The sequence below is a fragment of the Triplophysa rosa genome, linkage group LG7 (assembly GCF_024868665.1).
Source record: "Triplophysa rosa linkage group LG7, Trosa_1v2, whole genome shotgun sequence".
In the NCBI taxonomy this organism is placed as follows: domain Eukaryota; kingdom Metazoa; phylum Chordata; class Actinopteri; order Cypriniformes; family Nemacheilidae; genus Triplophysa; species Triplophysa rosa.
In genome coordinates, this window is record NC_079896.1 from 21222872 (window position 1) to 21241537 (window position 18666).

The 18666-nt window shown below is 38.6% G+C and overlaps 3 protein-coding genes across 3 annotated transcripts; 1 reads left to right on the plus strand and 2 right to left on the minus strand.

The window, feature by feature from the left end:
- The first annotated feature begins 1217 nt into the window (after positions 1-1217).
- Positions 1218-3638, plus strand: cryba2a (crystallin, beta A2a). The gene is made up of 5 exons (XM_057338397.1): positions 1218-1246; positions 1818-2007; positions 2207-2348; positions 2834-2976; positions 3088-3638. The coding sequence occupies exons 2-5, from the start codon at positions 1844-1846 to the stop codon at positions 3233-3235; spliced, it is 597 nt and encodes a 198-aa protein (XP_057194380.1). The 5' UTR covers positions 1218-1246; positions 1818-1843; the 3' UTR covers positions 3236-3638.
- A 5607-nt stretch (positions 3639-9245) lies between these two features.
- On the minus strand, positions 9246-11051 carry cdk5r2a (cyclin dependent kinase 5, regulatory subunit 2a (p39)). The gene has a single exon (XM_057337460.1). The coding sequence runs from the start codon at positions 10758-10760 to the stop codon at positions 9825-9827; it is 936 nt and encodes a 311-aa protein (XP_057193443.1). The 5' UTR covers positions 10761-11051; the 3' UTR covers positions 9246-9824.
- A 161-nt stretch (positions 11052-11212) lies between these two features.
- Positions 11213-17653, minus strand: wnt6a (wingless-type MMTV integration site family, member 6a). The gene is made up of 5 exons (XM_057337458.1): positions 17568-17653; positions 16389-16549; positions 15448-15668; positions 14198-14511; positions 11213-12864 (listed from the first exon to the last, which is right to left on the minus strand). The coding sequence occupies exons 2-5, from the start codon at positions 16460-16462 to the stop codon at positions 12403-12405; spliced, it is 1071 nt and encodes a 356-aa protein (XP_057193441.1). The 5' UTR covers positions 16463-16549; positions 17568-17653; the 3' UTR covers positions 11213-12402.
- Between the last annotated feature and the right edge of the window lie 1013 nt (positions 17654-18666).

The following is an 18666-nucleotide window of genomic DNA, read 5'->3' on the forward strand; positions in this document are numbered from 1 at the left end:
TGAATTTTAAGCTTAAACTATGCACATTTCACATCCCAAACCACTTCCAAAATACATTTGGCATTTTCCTGAACACATAGAGTATAAACACGACAGCAAAATGCTAAATTATCATGCATGCATTCAAATATTTATTAATCACTGACATTTGGTGTGAACAGTTAAATAACACATTGCTGTAATTAATAAAAATATGTCTCTAACAAATATTGAGTCAATATGTGATAAATTGTCCATGTTGTGCATAAAAGAATGCAAAGATTTGTTCTATGTTTTAGCCAATGCTGCCGCATTGCCAGTTTATTACATGCCACATCTGGAGGTCCTGAGGAGTTTTATGGCTGCTCTGGCCTGAAGCTTAGGGTGAGAGGAGAGGGGGTTTGGTGATAAAGCCAAATCCTGGAGAAGACTGAGGTCCTCACTTTGGGCATTTGTTATGTTAGCCCACCAAACTCCAGACCAAATGTAGCAAACCTTTCTCCATCATGGCAGTTAGAGAGGCACGGCCATAAAAGTTGGCCCTGGAATGCATTGCTTTGTGCTGTTCACTACACTTTTTTAAAATTGAAAACTTATATTGATAGAAACTACAGAAAAATTGGTCAAACTTATTGTTAATAAACACATTCTCTGAGACTTTATATTGCCCATTATATTGCTTTCCCCCCACTTTTAGAAAACACATTACTATATAGTTATATATAGGTCTAACTATATAGGTCTAACTATGGGAATTATGTTTTGCCTAGAATTTGCAGGAAAACAAAAACTCTTCTTTTAAATACAGGACATCATACATGGCAATGTTCTAATATGATAAATGTTGTTGTAAATACCTGAGACTAATTGCTTGGTTGAAATCTTTACTTTTACTTTCCTAAAATCATTCCACTGGTAAGTGGGAACAATAATCTGCATTCAACTCACACTGAAAAATCTGCGCTTTTCAAGAAGCCATTTTGCTATTTCTGGAAAGGTCTCTTTGGATCTGCCCTTAGGGACATTGGGAGGGCATTCAAATTATACAATTGGTGTGTATGTGTTAGAAGTTATGGGGAACATTGTTTTTTGATGAGTCAGAAAATTGAAGCCCCTTTGCACAATAGCAGGACTTAAGCTCTCTTTTGAAACATGATGCTGAGCTGGCAGTCCTGCTGCACATTCTGCAGTAACAGCGGCTATATAAACCCCCGACAGCGGACCGACCCCCAATGTTGATTACGCTAAATCTCTCCCACCTCAGCATGTGAGTATGGCTCGCCTCTGTGCTACAAAAATCAGCATCATGTGTACCTTCATGACAGGCAAAAGTGGATTTACTATGAGAATGGATAACCCGATGCTTAATCGTGTTGAATCTCTAGAGATGGATGGAGACAAAGGCAGAAACTTGGTGAATTATGGAAAATAGAGGCCTTGTGAATCATTCCATGGACTGTAAAGTGAACCATTTCTGGACAGTGAGGTTATTAAACGGCTTTGTGGTGTATGGTTGGAACTTAGAACAAAGTGCATTTAGCCATCACTGGATTCATTGGGCCCCTATTATCCAAGATTGCTATTAATATCCTCTGGTTTTTTTAGTGGAGTGCAAAACAGCCTCCGTATGTAAATATCATATCAGAACAAGTACACTTTACCTTTGCAGTCGGACTTAAGAGTCCTAACACAATGTATTTATCACCTACATGGTGCTCACTTGGTGCAGCCTGAGGTCATAGGTTAGATTATGAGTTCTGCTGATGGAGCCTGAGATTTGTCAAGTGAGGCCAGGTGAGGTTATATTGTTAACCATGTCTTTTAATGTCGCCTGGTAGCTGGAGAGGGCAAACAGGTGGCCATCATGAATCAGCGAGAGCAGATGGACCAGAGGAGGGGGCAGTGGAGGATCACAGTGTGGGAAGAAGAGAACTTCCAAGGCAAGCGTTGTGAGTTTATGATGGAGTGCCCGAACATTTTGGACAGGGATTTCCAAAAGATCCGCTCTATCAAGGTGGACAACGGCCCGTAAGTGTTAAGTGTTAAAGTAACAGCTGAGAATAATATATATATATATATATATATATATANNTGTGTGTGTGTGTGTGTGTGTGTGTGTGTGTGTGTGTGTGTGTGTGTATTTCAGTGTAATCTGCTCTTCACAATTTTTGATCTTAATGAAGATAATATCACCATTGATGTACAGTAAACTGATTTATCTCTGCAGCTGGGTGGCTTATGAGTACCCGGAGTTTCAGGGTCAGCAGTTCATCTTGGAGAAGGGAGATTACCCCTGCTACCAGGCCTGGAGTGGAAACAGCAGCTACCGCACTGAGCACCTGCTTTCCTTTAGACCCATCAAATGTGCCGTAAGTAAAATGCATCAAAGTGCCCCATTTAATTGAATTTTATTTATAGGACATGCTATAAAGAGTGATAGAGTGCAATTGTTACCTTAAGGACCAATAACCTTTCGTTTGGGAAACCAATATTTGCCCTGTGGATATGATTTTCAAGCATGATATTTTTCCTGTGCTCCCTGTAATGTCTGACTCTGACTTAAAGAAATATCTTGGGGAAAAAAGAAATTACCTAACAAACCACACAAAAATATTTATCATTATATTAGAATGTATTAATTTACAAGGTACTGAAGTGACAAAGGCCTACAGTCCACCTATTGAAATGCAATGCTCCCTTATAACATTTAAACGATTAAAATGAACGAAATGTGTACCTGATCCCTCTACCTATACTTTGAATGAATAAATTAATTCTTTTTTAATAAAAGATCCATATACTGTACATCTGGACAATATTAAAGAAAATTATTTGTGTCTTCTTTCAACATCAGAACCACAGTGACAGTAAAATTACCCTGTACGAGTGTCAGGACATGATGGGACGTAAGTTCGAGATGTGCGATGACTACCCCTCTCTTCAAGCCATGGGATGGTGCAGTAAGGAGGTTCCTTCTATTAAAGTCAACTCTGGAGCGTAAGTCTTCCTCCGTTTGTCTTCATATTAGTTATTCATGTCTGCACACAGCTTTAATAATTTCTCCATAATAACATGCGCTTATTCGTCTCACCTTTGCACCTACGGCAGCTGGGCGGGCTACCAGTTTCCAGGTTACCGTGGATACCAGTATATCTTTGAGAGAGACAGACGTCAGGGAGAATACAGGAACTACAATGAGTTCGGCACCCAGGCCCACAGCAATCAGATCCAATCAATCCGACGAATTCAGCACTAAACCCGCCCCCACTGTTATCCTATTGGCTACGGTTTATCAAGCGACAGAATGAGATTACATGAACCAAAGTAGGCAATAAACGTTTTTCATACTCCATAAAAATGAGTGTTCTTGTCGCCATTCCTTTGATTTACCAAGTCTACCCCCAGGAAATTTAACGTTAGATCGTTAAAGACTAGTGTTTTAGCTTAATATTTTAGAACAACTAAATTGTCGTCAACTTGAGGCTTTCTGAGCCTTTGAACTCAAAAACGAAACTATGGTTAACTTTTAGGAGTAGACATCATTAGATTCATATTTAGGGTTTTGTCAGACATTAACGTCAGACACAGAATGTATATTGTTCTTGTCGGATTGTATTTTATTTTCAATAAAGAAAAGCAATAAATTATGTTGTATCATGTGTTTTATCTGTTTTTTCGTTTGCTGGTCAATAGCCATGTTATCATGATAATAAGGCAACACTTGGTCAGAAAGTTCACTTTTAGTTTTACATTTGCTCTTTGATCAGATAGAGAGCTGTCCGCGGTCCTGACTTAAAAGAAAAGTTGAAAATGACTAAACTACGGGGATCAAGGTTATACCAAAATATAGTTATGCTGTTCATCTCTACACTTAACAGAAATTTCCATTCAATTAAACTATATATGAAAATAAAGACAGATTAAAAGACTATGCAAATTAACCTACACGGTTGAAATTAAAAGCACAACAGGCATCGAAACAACACATCAACACTGCCAGTTACATGTTCTCTGATACAAAAGGTCTGACTGTCAAATGCAGTATTTTGATAAGCGTGACGCTTTTAACTGTCACGAGATGGCTGCAGCAGATATGAGTATTTAGCGCCCTCTGCTGGTTGATTTAAAAAGTCACGGTGACCATAATTTTACATTATAAATACATATTTACATAGTATCATGCCATTTTCTATCAGTTGCAGAGTGTATATATTAAGTAGACCTATACATTTTCATGTCAATTATAAAACTAAACACCAACATCAATTAACAATCAATTAACAAATCGATAAATTAATAAAAACAGACATATTCGCATATTAACTAAGAAATATCATCATTCAGAAACTAATTTTGATTAAAATCATTTGCATTTTCCAGTGCAAGGTCTTATAAGATTGACATTTTCCATTTAAAAATGTTACCACACGATGGCGCCCAAACTCTTTGCATTTGTGGTTGTTCTACATTCTGCGTTGTACAAAACGATCTTAAAAAATACATTGTCTGACTAATCTCATGTATTCTATATGTTTCATAATTTCTTATACTACATTTGCCTCTAGTATCTAATAGAAATATTGCATCTGAAACTAATGTCAACACATGAAGCAGGAGATCAATAAATTAAGGACACTTGTTGTCACTGGAATGACTTGGATAGTCAAACACATCTATTAGAATGGGGTGTCCAAATACTTGTGGCCACATGTAGCTTATTAAACCTTTGCACTGCACAGAGCCAACACTGCACCTGTTGTAATTCTAAATATACCAGTCATTTAAAAAAAATCATTAAGAGAGTGTAATTGAGATTGAAATCACTCTCGAACCATCTACCCTATCATGCCTACCTCCCACCACCCTCCACACACACGCTTACAAACACAAACACCTCTGAATCTGTTTTCTCTCTGCTATGCATCTATCATTAAAATGTCCTCACTCACATCCTGAGATCGCCCCCTGTTCTATTCTATTCTGTTCTCATGTTTTGAACAGTACCAGATGTTCACCCTTCCTTATGTTCCTTTCCTGCTACCAATTTATCTCACTCTGCTGTTAGATCCACCGCTGGCTACCATGGCAACACTCAGGCAATTGTGATGTAGAAGGCAGAGACAGTGATGACCCCACATGAATCATTCCTTGTTGATATGTGTTTTTCTGCCATTTACTTCTTTATTTAATTTCCATTCATTGTCACTGGTCACTGATTCTTAACCGGGACTGGTCACTTACTGCACTCATTTTAATAATACAGTACACCTATGTACAATTCTTACAAATCTGCATAGTGTTCTAAATTTTATTTTGTAGGGCACATTCTGTTTTGAAATGTTTTGTAACTTTACTAATCATCATGTGACATTGCTCTGCCCTGACTTGCCCCTTACATACAAGTTGAATCCTGAAGATGCTGAGTGAGCTTGTATTCAGGTCTTATATAATCATATCTCTCAGCTCTGAGACTTTATTCATAATTGCGCCAGGTGGGTGGCTCAATCTCTAGAGCATCAGGAATGTTCCACTTGGAAAGGCCACAAGGGGAGAAAAAACACATAGATATGATCACATAAGTAACAGGGACACATATCAAGGTATTGGGTGCAATAAAAATTGGTTCAGAAGAGTAGTTTCCATCCTTGAACCAGAGTCACCTGTACCAGATGAGATGCAGTAGTAGACCCACTGGGGCAGCTGTTGTCAAATGGGTCTTGATATCACGAATGTGATTAATATCACTACACCTACAAAAAATCAAAAGCTGCTGATTTATAATGATATCTCTTGATCCAAGTCTATTTTCCTTATCATTATTTTGTATGAAATCATCAAAGCTGCATTGATGACGCCCCCTCTTTCAAATTATCTAACCGCTGTGTAGGCGAGTTGTTTTTGTTGGAAGAGTTTCATAAACGATGTGTCAAGGGAAAATATTGTTGCAAAGAATAGCATGATTTCATATATGCCTAAATGTTTAGTTTAATGGACACATCATAACAATCGCTTATTATTAATGACTTGAGAGGCCAATGTCTCAGCACAGCTCAAAAAAGTTCAGATCTGTCTATGAAGCTTATGGCAATGCTTTTTGTTTTGGTATATTTAATGTATATAAAGTTTAAAAGCAATAATTTCATACATGTTTGACTAAATACTGTTGTCAGTACCATCTGACAGTGTATGGTTTAGTTCCATTAACGTACTGAAAATGAAGTATGTATTGACCCATATGTTATTTTTATAAAGGAATGGATTATCTCCTCTACATTTAGCTGAGTATCTCAGAGGGGCTAGCTGCATGCACAGAGAGTGTAAAATAATCTTCTAGCCAAGATTATCCCACACTATAGCCTGCAGTACACTGAAGATCTCATCCATTTATTAAACAGTGGAATTAATAACAGTGCATATAAAGTGCAATACTAAATGGTAAACATACAAAGCAAGATAGACTAATTAAACTCTGATGGATTTAAAGGGATAGTTCACCCAAAAATAAAAATTCTGTCATCATTTACTCACCTTCGAGTTGTTCCAAATTTCTATAAATGTCTTTGTTGTGCTGTCCAAGAACTGTTTGGTTACAAGCATTCGTCCCAATTGTGTTCAACCAAACAAAGACATTTTTACAGGTTTGGAGTGAATCATTTATGACAGAATTTTCATTTTTGGGTGAACTATCCCTTTAAAACTCTAAATGAATATCAAAAGATATAGTTTGTTAAAGTAACACTCTTGGAATGATTACTTATGCACTCCTAAAAATAAAAGTGCTTCACGATCCCATAGAAGAACAAAACCATTTATGGTTCCATAAAGAACCTTTAACATCCGAAGAACCTTTCTGTTTCACAAAAAGTTCTTCGTGGCAAAAATGTTTTTCTATGGCATTGTTGTGAAGAACCCTTTAAGCACCTTTATTTTTAAGAGTTTGTGTTTTTTAAAGCTTTGTGATTGTGTATTATTGTGATTTGTATCTTTTTTACTCTTTCCCTGATACATTTTCCAAAGGTTTTTACCAAAAACTACATGTAGATATTGCATACATAATGTAATATAGCCTAATACACTATGTTGCCTTTATATATCAACATATGGTATGTGTTTGTTTGTCCAAAAAAATGAATGGTTGAAAACATACAACTCAGTTCTCCAGAGACTGTTATTTAACATTTCGCAGCCATCTCTGGTAAAAATAGAAACTGAAAGGAATAATGTAAATTATTAATTTTTGGCTTCATCCTTTCTGTCTATGGTCCCTAGATCGTGCTTCCTGCTGCTGGCGTTTCCGTGGCAACCGCATTCCTACGGCTGCATCTGTCTGTGGTTGCTACGGCTCCCAGCACACAAGTCTAAGCTTACATATACGACTTACTTAACAAGACAGAGGGTTCTATTGCGCTTCATTCACAAATAACGTTTCCTAATTTATATTCCGTGATGCATGAATATCGCCTGGGGCGATACGGTTCACACATTTTATTAAAATCCCTCCTACATCATTGTCAAGAACATCGATTTAATTAGAAGGGTGGTTTACGCAGAAATGGTGCAAAATGTATTTACATAAAATGTATTTACATTTAGGCTACACACTTTGTTTTGTTGTTAATGTTTTAGGTTTGGTGTTAAGGACAGTGGTCAACACATTGCCTTGTGCGACAGACCCCCGCATCTGTCTATACGTTTTTCAGCCAACGCTCGATCTGGACCATACCCTTTTACCAATATAGCCGTTACCATAGAGATGGAGCGGAATTCGCCCGCAGAATTCCTATGGCCCGGCAAGCGGCCGGTTCTGCAGCCCTCCGTCACAATGACACTTCTATCAGACTGCACCAAAATCCAGCCAATCAAATGTTTGAGCTCCCGACCCACGTGTTTTATTCACAAATTCTGGGGGTTCTCTCGTTTCAAACTTACTTCTTACTCGCCCAATGACTCATGCACCCCCGAGGCAGTTTTCACACTGCCAAAACGTGTCTATTGAGGACTACCTGTACTGAACAGTGTCAGTGTCCTATGGACAGAGCATATTAAGGGTTTCTTTCGGTACCAGAAAGCATTGTTTTATTCATTGATCTATTTTAGAAGAACCATCTTATTAGTGCTATGAAAATACATTTAAATACATTACAACATGTTGATTTAAATCTATTCTGTTCCAGATTAAACAAATTAATTGTGCACCTAAATAATCAAACCATCTATTTACGTACGTCTGTTCTTTTATTTGACAGCCTCATTTTGCACTAAAGAAGATCATAATATCGATTACTAATTTATGTTTAACCTTTGAAACGTGGTGTATGTGTGAGTCGTGTCGCGGTTTGTAAGGCAATCGACCAAGTTCAAGGTTCCCCCATATATTTCACAGAGATGGACTTACTTGATAGTTTCCATAGATACATAATCAGTGTCTTCGACGGATAATGATAGGCCTACATTACGAAACAATGCAGAATCCGAAGGCGACGTTCAGCACCACGGATAGCAACCGCAGACGACCAAAGCAGACTGCTATTAATTAAAAAGGCCTTTATATTCACAGAATGACGTAATCGCATTTTAATGGACAATTTTTTTTATCACATATCTAAATACTGATGCATGTCTGGCAGCCCTTTTTGTCGTATGGTGACTCCTCACGGGGTAGCACAATGTAATTAGTAATTAATGATCCCTTTTTTCTCCTCTTTTTGTGTTAGGGGTGTTTACAGGTTGTGTGTTATGTGTGTTGTTATATGTCTGTATGTAGAGTATTGTTATGTAATATGGACTAATGTTTTGTGTGTCAATGTTATCTGTATTCTATACCAAGAAAGTAAAAAAAAATGTAAATACTGATGCATAAAATCGATTGAATATATCGAGAATGTTTATCAACAGGGAATTCAGGGACTGGATCTGTTACAGTGCTCCTTATCCAGATTATATTAGATATGAAATCCTTTGAGTGCTCAGGAATGACACTCAGGCGAGCGATCCCTACACTGTTGCTCGTAGTGCTTAATGTCTGGTTAAACTTCAGCGCGTAGAACTGTCGATGAAAAACACAAGTTTAATAAATACATCCACCAAGTCTACGTGGTCGTTATCTACATGCAGTTTATGTCTTGCGGACGCCTGGCAATGTCAGCAAAACCAAGATAGTTAATGTTTTCGTGAAATAAATCAATAAAGAGGTCACGAACCGATGCATTGATCGCCCTGGCTTTTCCAATTCCTAAACAAAAAAGAAGTGGCAAAGAGTCTGTGAGTATTTGTATTCATATATTTTCAAATATACAATACTATGACAATTGGCACATATTGACTTAAGAGAGTCGTTTTGCTGTAAAACAGTACATTCAACGTTCAGATAGACAGCATAAGGCGCCACAGGAGACAAGAGAAGAGTGTCTGTTGCAGGCTAGCACCCTGGACAGCGCAGCGTCGGTGACTACATCGTTTCTGAAACTGATAGAAAAATAAGACCCGAAAACTGACGCACAAGCTAATCATTTACATCTCTCACTGTAGCCTGGCCCCAGATAGGGTTATTTTTCTTCAAAAACCACAATGATGATACGAGTAGAATAGTTTGTAAGCATGCATTAAGTAAACTATGAAGAAACCCCAGATCGCGCTCGTGACATTCACTGCGTCTTGAAGGTTGTACTATACACATGTAATATCTTAAACCCCCTCTCACGGAGGTGAGGCGAAAACCCCCTGTCCGTTTCCATAAGCCAGCAATATAGAGTGCAACACTCTTCACACCGTCGGGCCTTACATTCATTTCACCCTCTGAGCAAGGGCATGGAGATATACCAGAGAGCTCTCTCTCCCTACGAAATTTAGCGGTCCAGGTTATTATTCCATTTTCCGTTCGTGTCACTCGAGCCGCCCTCGTTTTTGAGGTCCTGGAAAACGTCGGTGAAGAAATGCGGATCGGAGTTGATCTGCAGCATTTTGGCACTCATTTTGTCAATGATCCGCAGGGAGCGCTCCCAAAACACCTCCTTGTTGGTCTCCACCAGGAAGGGCTTAAGCGGGTATGAGATCTCGTTGCCCATATAAGAGTAAGCCAAGTACAGGCAGGTGAGAAAGGTGGCCTGCAGCTCGTACTCGCTGGAAATATCCTCGGTCACTGCTTCCCTGCAGAGCAGGTACACGAACACCAAGTTGGCAGGAGTGATAAAACCCTGGTCTTGCCAGCCTTGGATGAGAAGTGACCGATCGACGTTGCGGAACCACAGGATGATCTCATTCGGGCTGAGCTCTTTGAGTTTGTAGCACCTCCTGCACATGAACTCACTCAGGCAGCGGAGGAGCTCTCCGGTCGAAGCTTGGACGATGACTCGTCTAGGAGAGATGATCGAACGACTGCTAGGTTGGCTTTGTACCGAGATGAGCTGTTTTCCGTTCTGGGGCGCATTCTGGGTTTGATTGGATCGAAAGCTTTTATCCGGTACGGTAGGGACTGGTACGGCGAGTGGTCCAGCCTTGGTCTTGCGCTCGGAGCCTGACTGAGACTTCTTGAGATTTTCGGTGTTTAGCTGGTCCACGGGGTTACTAATCTGTGAGACAGGTGGGTTCGGGTTTACTTTCTTGGCATTCTTTTTCTTGGCCGAGGCAGCGACTAACCGCTTCCACGTCAGAGCCGATATGAGCACCGAATGGCGCTTTAGACTCTTCTCCGTCTTTCCGTTCGCCCCGTTCCCCCCGTCCGTTTTCTCATCCAGAATCCCACCCTTTCTAGATGTGGGAGAAATAGATAGGACTGTACCCATCTTTTCCGCTGACGACCAACACCCACCGGCCTTTCGGAATGCGCTGTCTCGCCTTTCGTCCCGTTAACTGCCTCGGGAAGGTGCGACTTAAGAGTCACAGGTTTACGTCCATTTATCTTTCACTTGACCACTGAGTATACAGTGGGGAAAACAGCTGTTGAGTTGAATAGGTTACCTACTGTATGTAATATGCGAAGCTTGCTTCAGTCACACGCGCGCGCTCCGCCACTCCTTCTGCATCCCACTGCGCGCGCAGCCTCAGACAGCGGGAGCAATGGGCAGGACTTGTAGTGTAGCCGGGCAACAAAAAAACTAAAGGTACAGGTCTGTAAACCGGGATAAGCCTCCACAATCTGCCAATCCTGATGCGATGTGAAAGAACTGATGGCTGGTTTCGCCAACCAGAGAAGCTAAAAAAACACTTTTATGAGTGTGTGTATTTGGGTTAGACAGTCTCTTTCAGAATTCTATTTTTAACGACAGGTTCAGGGTGTATTTTTGGATTTTGCCCAACAAAGTGATGTATCTTCTAATTAAAATGCTTTACGTGTTTTAACAGTTGAGAGCAATGATCCATATTACCACTTCTGTCTTCTCTAATTCACACCCCCAGAAAGAGAAGAAAGGAGAAACATAAAATCACATAACATAACAAAATCAATACATTGTTTTTCACACTCAATTTTTAAAACAACCCATTTCCAGGATTTACATCACCCAACCTGTTTCTTATTATTTAAGCACACCATATTAAAATAAGAAGGTCATTTAAATCCTTGGTGGTACAGGTGCATCAGTAGCATCAAACGCTTTTGCAGCATTAAAGAGCCATGCTTGTGCTCCACCTTGTGGACATTCATTTGTTCAGCACCTTGGACAGTACAGATGACTGTTGGTCTCCAGAGACAAAAAGAAAGTTCTAAAACCTTCAGGGTTTGTGTTTTTGTGTTAGATTTCATTCACATTCCCAGATTAGTTTGAAATGTTTTCAAATAAAATTGAGAGGGAAAATAACTTTTTAGGCATATTTGTAACAGTTGTTACGCACCAGCAGGTGGCAGTGTGAGCAAATCATTCGAACTGGCCCTGTCTCCCACCTGATTTATGGGCATTGCTTTATATTTTTTGCAGTAACCAGTGGACCATTAAATTCTGTATGATGAGATAAACACCTGTTTTAATAGGTCACTGCTTTAGAATGCCCAGAACTCTCTATATCTTTATCTTATGTTTATTGTATTGTATTTCTTAATTTTTTATACCCATAGGCCCTTATTTAAATCATTGTGTACTGTATTCTATTGTGTTATGGTCTCTGTGTACTGTTGTTGCTGTTTCTGTGTTCTGGATGCTCCTGTCACCAAAACAAATTCCTTGTATGTGCAAACATACTTGGCAATAAAGCTCTTTCTGATTCTGATTCTGATTCTGAAGAAGCTTGTATAAAAATAGAATGCAATGCTTTCCCAGCGAGGTCCACTAGTGGCACTATCCTAATGTTTTAATCCTCCAGATTTCCCATTTTTGATTTCCAAGTAACCCTGAAGACTAGTTCGGGTGTGTTTGGTTTAATTTGGAACAAAACTTTGCAGGATAGTGGTTCTCCAGGAGGTGGACTGGAAACCCTTGCTACAGGTGAGCTTTAAAGGCAGACTGTGACATCCTTTCTCACAGAACATCTTTGGCACTGAACCACGCAGCACCAGTGAAATTGACACAGACAGTTTTCTTCATATTCCACATTGTATTCTGCAAATCCTCTACCGCAGCACAGTGTGTCACAGCCTCCTGGCCCTGTCTCTGTGCTGTTACACACACGACCCTGTGTGCCCTCTGCCCCTGTCCTCTGATTGGGCTTGCAGAAGTCAGGTGACTCGGCTGAATAGATGAGACCGTTTGCATCCAGGGCTGGAGTATCCAGATCGACGGAAACAAGTGATTTACCATCATTCCCTCCCATCACTTGGACGGCTGTATAGAATTTCTGCATGATGTGGTCACCGACCTGACGGAAGAGAGGCATCTTGCTCCAGCAGCTGTGAAGAGTGCAGGAACCAGAAAGGCCATGACATTTACATTCTGCACGCATCTGTATCCGTACGGCCTGTATCCACACAGACATGCAAGACAAAAGAGCAAGAATAGTATTTCACAAGCAGAACATTATAATCCTTATTTTAAATCTATTTAAGGGATAGTTCACCTAAAAATTAAATCATTTACTCACATTCTTGTCATTTCAAACCTGTATGACTTTCTTTTTCTGCAGAACACAAGAGAACATATTTTGAAGAATAGAACTTAACATTGGCTGTACCCATTCACTTTTGTACAATCACAGTGATGCCATAGAAGAACCTTTTTTCACCACTAAGAACCTTTTGTGAAACAGAAAGGTTCTTCAGATGTTAAAGGTTCATCATGGAACCACAAGGTTCTTCTATGGCATCGAAGAACCTTTTGAAGCACTTTTTGAAGTCAACGGGTACCGCCTTTACTTACTAACATTCTTCAAAATGTCTTCTTTTGTGTTTTGCAGAAGAAAGAGAGTCATACAGGTTTGAAAGGACACGAGGGTGTGTAAATGATGACAGAATTTTCATTTTGGGTAAACTATCCCTATATAATATAAATAGGTTTGAATGAGATCGTTTTAAAAAGTTAATTTGAGCTAGCAGTGCAAACGTTGGATAGAAGTGACAGCCAAATGCGTACGTGTAAAAATAAGTAAAAATCGATGTACATTTTGGTCTTATGTATACTTCAGATTTAGGGACAGAAGACGATTTAGATGATCGGGAAAAAATCTTAGATATTTTACTAATATGGTGAAACAAACGTGAGAGTGCATGAGTAATACATTGCAATGCATGGCTCATTGTATTTAAAAAAAGTCTCAACTCTAAATGAATAACTGCAGATCTGAACACGAATCTCAACATAATAATCTAAACCAGTGGTTCGCTTGAGAATTATATAGTAGACAAAAATCCATAGGGCATATATGAACAATTTTTACTTTTAATGACCCCTCAGGGTTCAAATAAAACATAAAAATAAGAGTGTATAGAACAAAATGGCACAAAACACTAAACTTGGTTGAGGTATTTTATATTACTAAATATATGACTAAATTATTAAAAGCAAATTACAGCGTATCTTATTTGTGCAAAGAAACTACGTTAATTTACCATACCATTTTAAAAGTAAATGAACAAAAAATATTGCTCTCTCTTGTTTTTGATTACAAAAAGGCAGTACTCTGTATAGTCTAAGCCTCCCTAAACTCTTCTCAAACATACAGAAAGCTTATTTTAAACTCTAAACACAACTATGCAACATGCACACATTTTAATTGCTTTGAGAAAATGTTTGAAAAAATATCACATCAGTATATATTGGTAAAACAGCTAGTATAAAAAGGTTTTCATTCATACCTGCCTTCCTGCCTCATTGTTGTGCCGGTCAATAAGAGTCCTGATGTCATTTTTGCTTTTACGCTTCATGGCGTCCATGAACAGAAAAGACTTCTCATAACCAAAGTCCGCATCATCTCCACATCCTCCCCATTCCCAGCGCCCGTATCTGGCAGGTGAAGTCTGGTTGTATGTCTCTGCCAGATGAGATTTAGTGGAACCCTGAAGGGTCACACAGCCACACTGTGGCAGCTCTCCCTGACTGCAGGCTTGTGTTACTGCATGCATTATCCCAGCAGCTGTGATGGCATACATGAACGCAGTTTCTCGGATATCTACAGGTACAATTAAAATATTATTTATTTGTATTTTTAGTAAGGGCTTTGTCTGACCAACTATGTAGAATTATAATCTAAATACCTGACATCTTATTTCAGTGCAAATCCCTCCTCCCATTTCACCTTAATATCTAAAGAATACATTCCCCACACATCTTTGTTGTTCAGACCTGCTTACCTTGAACTGCCAAAAATGCATTTTTTCCTATTACTGTAAACGATTCCTCCAAGACACACATTCTTGGCATATCATTTACATGTACACATTCACAACTGACAAATGACTGAGCTTTAGCTTGTCACATTCGGTTATAAAACTTTGTACTCGAATGACAGATAAATTACTTTCATGATGAGAAGCATCATCTCAGATGTTATTCAGACACATGCACTACAAGGTACAAACCTACTAATAAAAGCGCACAAGCACAAGCTTTGCTCCACACTATCATCTACATCCTGAACTAGATTTCAAGTAAATAGGCCCCGGGTCAAATAACACAATAGCCCTCTAATAGCCATGTGAATAACTACATATTGTAAACAAGTTATGATGCTATCACTGTTTATTAGATCAGTAGTTCCAAGAATCCTAACAATAGTGTAACAGCCCTAACAAACTCAACATGTCCTCAACAAACTAGTAATGACTTATCTCAATACAGGCCAAGCATCGTCTGACATGTCAGAAAGACCCAGCCAAAAAACAAAGAGCACACTGTTTTTCTGGGAAAAAGGCAGATCTGAGTACTGGGATCTTAGTAAGCATTTTAGCCATTGAGGGTTCTGTAATGTTCTAAAGAATGATTACTCCAAGATATTTGAAAATAATTTATATGAGCTAAGGCTGAAGGTCTACTTAAAGAATCCACTTCACCCACATTCAAAATGAGTTGAGTTTCAAATGTGTAAATGGATTGTAGTAATACTCACCTTGTTGGAGGATTTTGGCCAGGTTTCTGCTCTTGCTGGTGCAGTTCCAGCGATTATTTTGGAACTGATGTTGGCATTCTCGCATGCCCAGCCTGGCACCTTTTGCCACTTCCTGAATGATCTCAGGCTGAGACTGGCACAGGTCAGCATGTCTGCCTAGGAGAGGTCTAGTCCTACGACAAATGCTGTTGGGGTCCATTACTAAAGGGTTGCCAATCACCCTGTGGTTCAAGAGAAAGGCATATGCAGCATAGGCAAGCAAATACATGCATGTTTTTCTTTTTTCAGGAAGACAATCTTGACAAATATCAAGACAACCCCTAACATGAGTCCATACACAAGTTACACGGAGAATAATATGAATTAAAATAACTATTATATGAAATTAATCTTTGTTCACACTAAGAAACGATAGTTAAGAAATATACAACATCAAATGTAATGGGTTTTTAATTCGACAAAAAGTATGGTGAAACGTTGTTCAGTTCCAGATCAAAAATATGCCATTGTGTGATTTAGTTTATGATGACAGCCTCAAGAAATGAAGATATATGCACGCAAGAAGGCTATTTTCTCTCGATTTCTCCCCAGCTTTGATCCCTTGGGAACTTCTCACACAAGAACCGTACCCAGTCTCTTAAAAAATGTGCGTCTTTCACAAACCAGTTCTTTCACATCTTTCTTTGTTATTATTTAAAAGGCCTGTTGAACCTGCTACAAAGCCATAAATTATTGTAGTAAATTCTTTGTTGAAGCAAGATGTAATCATCTTTATGGGTCGCGCCCTCTCTAACCGACTAAGAACTAAAATTTGAATTCTAATGAATTTATTCCATTTTAAACTCATTTAAACCTCCAGAAATACTGCATTAGTATTTAGAGAAGTTTTTTGTGCAGGTAGCCTAAATCAGACAAAAAAGCCAATGACATTAAGAACTTACCTCAGCAGAGATGTAAGGGCCGTGTTTAAGACAAAAAGTACCAAAAGAATGTTTTTTTGCGCTATGTGCATCATCCAGGGATTGAGATCCGGTAAAATCTACCTGAAACTATCCCACTGAGGAGTCCTGTTGCCGTCGAATCTTAGTATTGCCGTCATATCCTGACAGAGAACAATATGAAAGCGCGTAATTGACATCGGTAAAAGTAAAAAAACTAAAAGTAATGGAAATATGAATTTTGTAATACGATGTACAAGACACGTGGGTTTAATCCTGGCATTAATTCCTCTTGAATTACAAAACAACTGTCATTACCATAATCACGCGCATTGTCCGTGAGCGCGCCTTCACAGCGCAGAACCCACATTTCCAAACACGGAGTCTATCGTATCTTATTATCATCTATTGGCACGCGCGCATCCCACCCGACTGACGTAATGTCAGAAACATCCCCTGTCCAAAAAGTTCAGGGGGTTGTAAACAATCAGTGCAGAAACCCTACCTGACACTTATTCAGTTTGTGTTAACCCCTCAAGCCACAATTTGATTTAAACATTGAAATGATTCCCATTGATTAACGACAACCAGAAAACTCGCCTCGCCTCGTTTTGTTTGTTTTATTTTTCGATTTCATCAGGTCTCAAATTTGTATTAGTGTTATGATATCCAGCTGTCGTGTTCTCTGGAGTTTGTTGTCTTTGGCAATCATTGTGGCCCCACAGCTAACTCAGTATGCTATCAGCCAGAATCTGTAATGAATTGCAAAAGCCCATGCCAAATCTCAATCATTCTCAACGGTGTATAAACAAAATTAATCTCAAATTGACTTTGTATCCTCTTCTTGTTTAAAAAAAACTTGTTTATAATATAAAACGGTGGGAAAAAAACAGTTATGCATTTGTCCCTTATTTGTAAAAAAAGAAAAAAAATTACGGTTGTAAGTAAAAACAGAATAATTTTGTTAAAGATTATATATGAAAATAAAACAAGTCAGAAAACAGTACTTGGGTGCATAAAATCAATTTAGGTTAAATTAAATCAGTGAAAATCTCATGTGTATGTAAATTTAATTTTAGTTTAGCAACATCATTTATTTATCAAGATAGAGAGATCATAAAACATGGTGCTACAAATCATTTTATAAATATACTCATTTAAAAAAAAATCTCTCTCACGTACCTTCTCGGGATCAGTTCCACATTTATGGAATGATCTGCCCGCTGCTACAAGATCAGCAGATTCTGTAGCCATCTTTAAGAATCGTCTGAAAACACATCTCTTCCATCAACACCTGACTGATCAGTTCTGACTTCTCTTTTCTACTCTTTCAAAAAAAAACTTAGCTTTGTGTACTGTGGTAGGCTATATGAGACGCAGTTTTCTTTTATTGCACTCATGCTTTTTGTTGTCCTTATTTTGTTCCACTTGCTTCCATTGTTTCCCTCATCTGTAAATCGCTTTGGATAAAAGCGTCTGCTAAATGACTAAATGTAATGTAAATGTAAACCATGTCATAATCAAGACATGTTGGTCACCGTCTTGCATGACTGGTTTTTGTTCTAAAAGATTTTTGTTTAGTTGAAAGGAAACGCCATAATAAATAACCTTGTGTCAATAAATCAATCAATGTTTTTAATAATTAATTTGTTCAATTAATTGTTTTAGATGTTTACAGCAAACACAACACAACCTTGTAAATAGGCTTACACACAAATCTCAGGAAGGAAGCCTACAATAAAAGCTTTTGTCGCTGTGGCTTCTCGGGGTCCAGAAAATAACCGTGGGTGTGTTGAGGGGGCAGAGGCCTTTGTGACACATGTGATCTGGGCTTTCCATAGGAGGCGGTGACATTGTGACGTTATTTGGTAAACTCTGACCAAAATTCCTTGCGTTTATTTCAAATACTGTAAACAGCCTCAGTGTTCAGATGAAAAGATGTGAATGGACAATATCTGGCTCAGGGCCTGTATGGCTTACAGTGAATACAGCAACTGTGGCACTAGACAATTATCTCTGTCCACTCTGACCTTCAAATTTAGCTCTGTTGTTTCTCTCATTAGCCATATTTGGCTGAAAAACTGACTTGGGAGAAAACTGTGTGATGTAATAATAAGGGATCACATTTTTTCATTTGGTTCATTGATACCTTGAAATTACACCTCAAAGTAAATTGTTTTTAAATAAAGGATAAATGTCACATTTAATATACAGTATATGACTTCTGTACATGCAAAAAAATATTTCCCATTTATCTCTCAGTATGAATCTGTGTTTATTC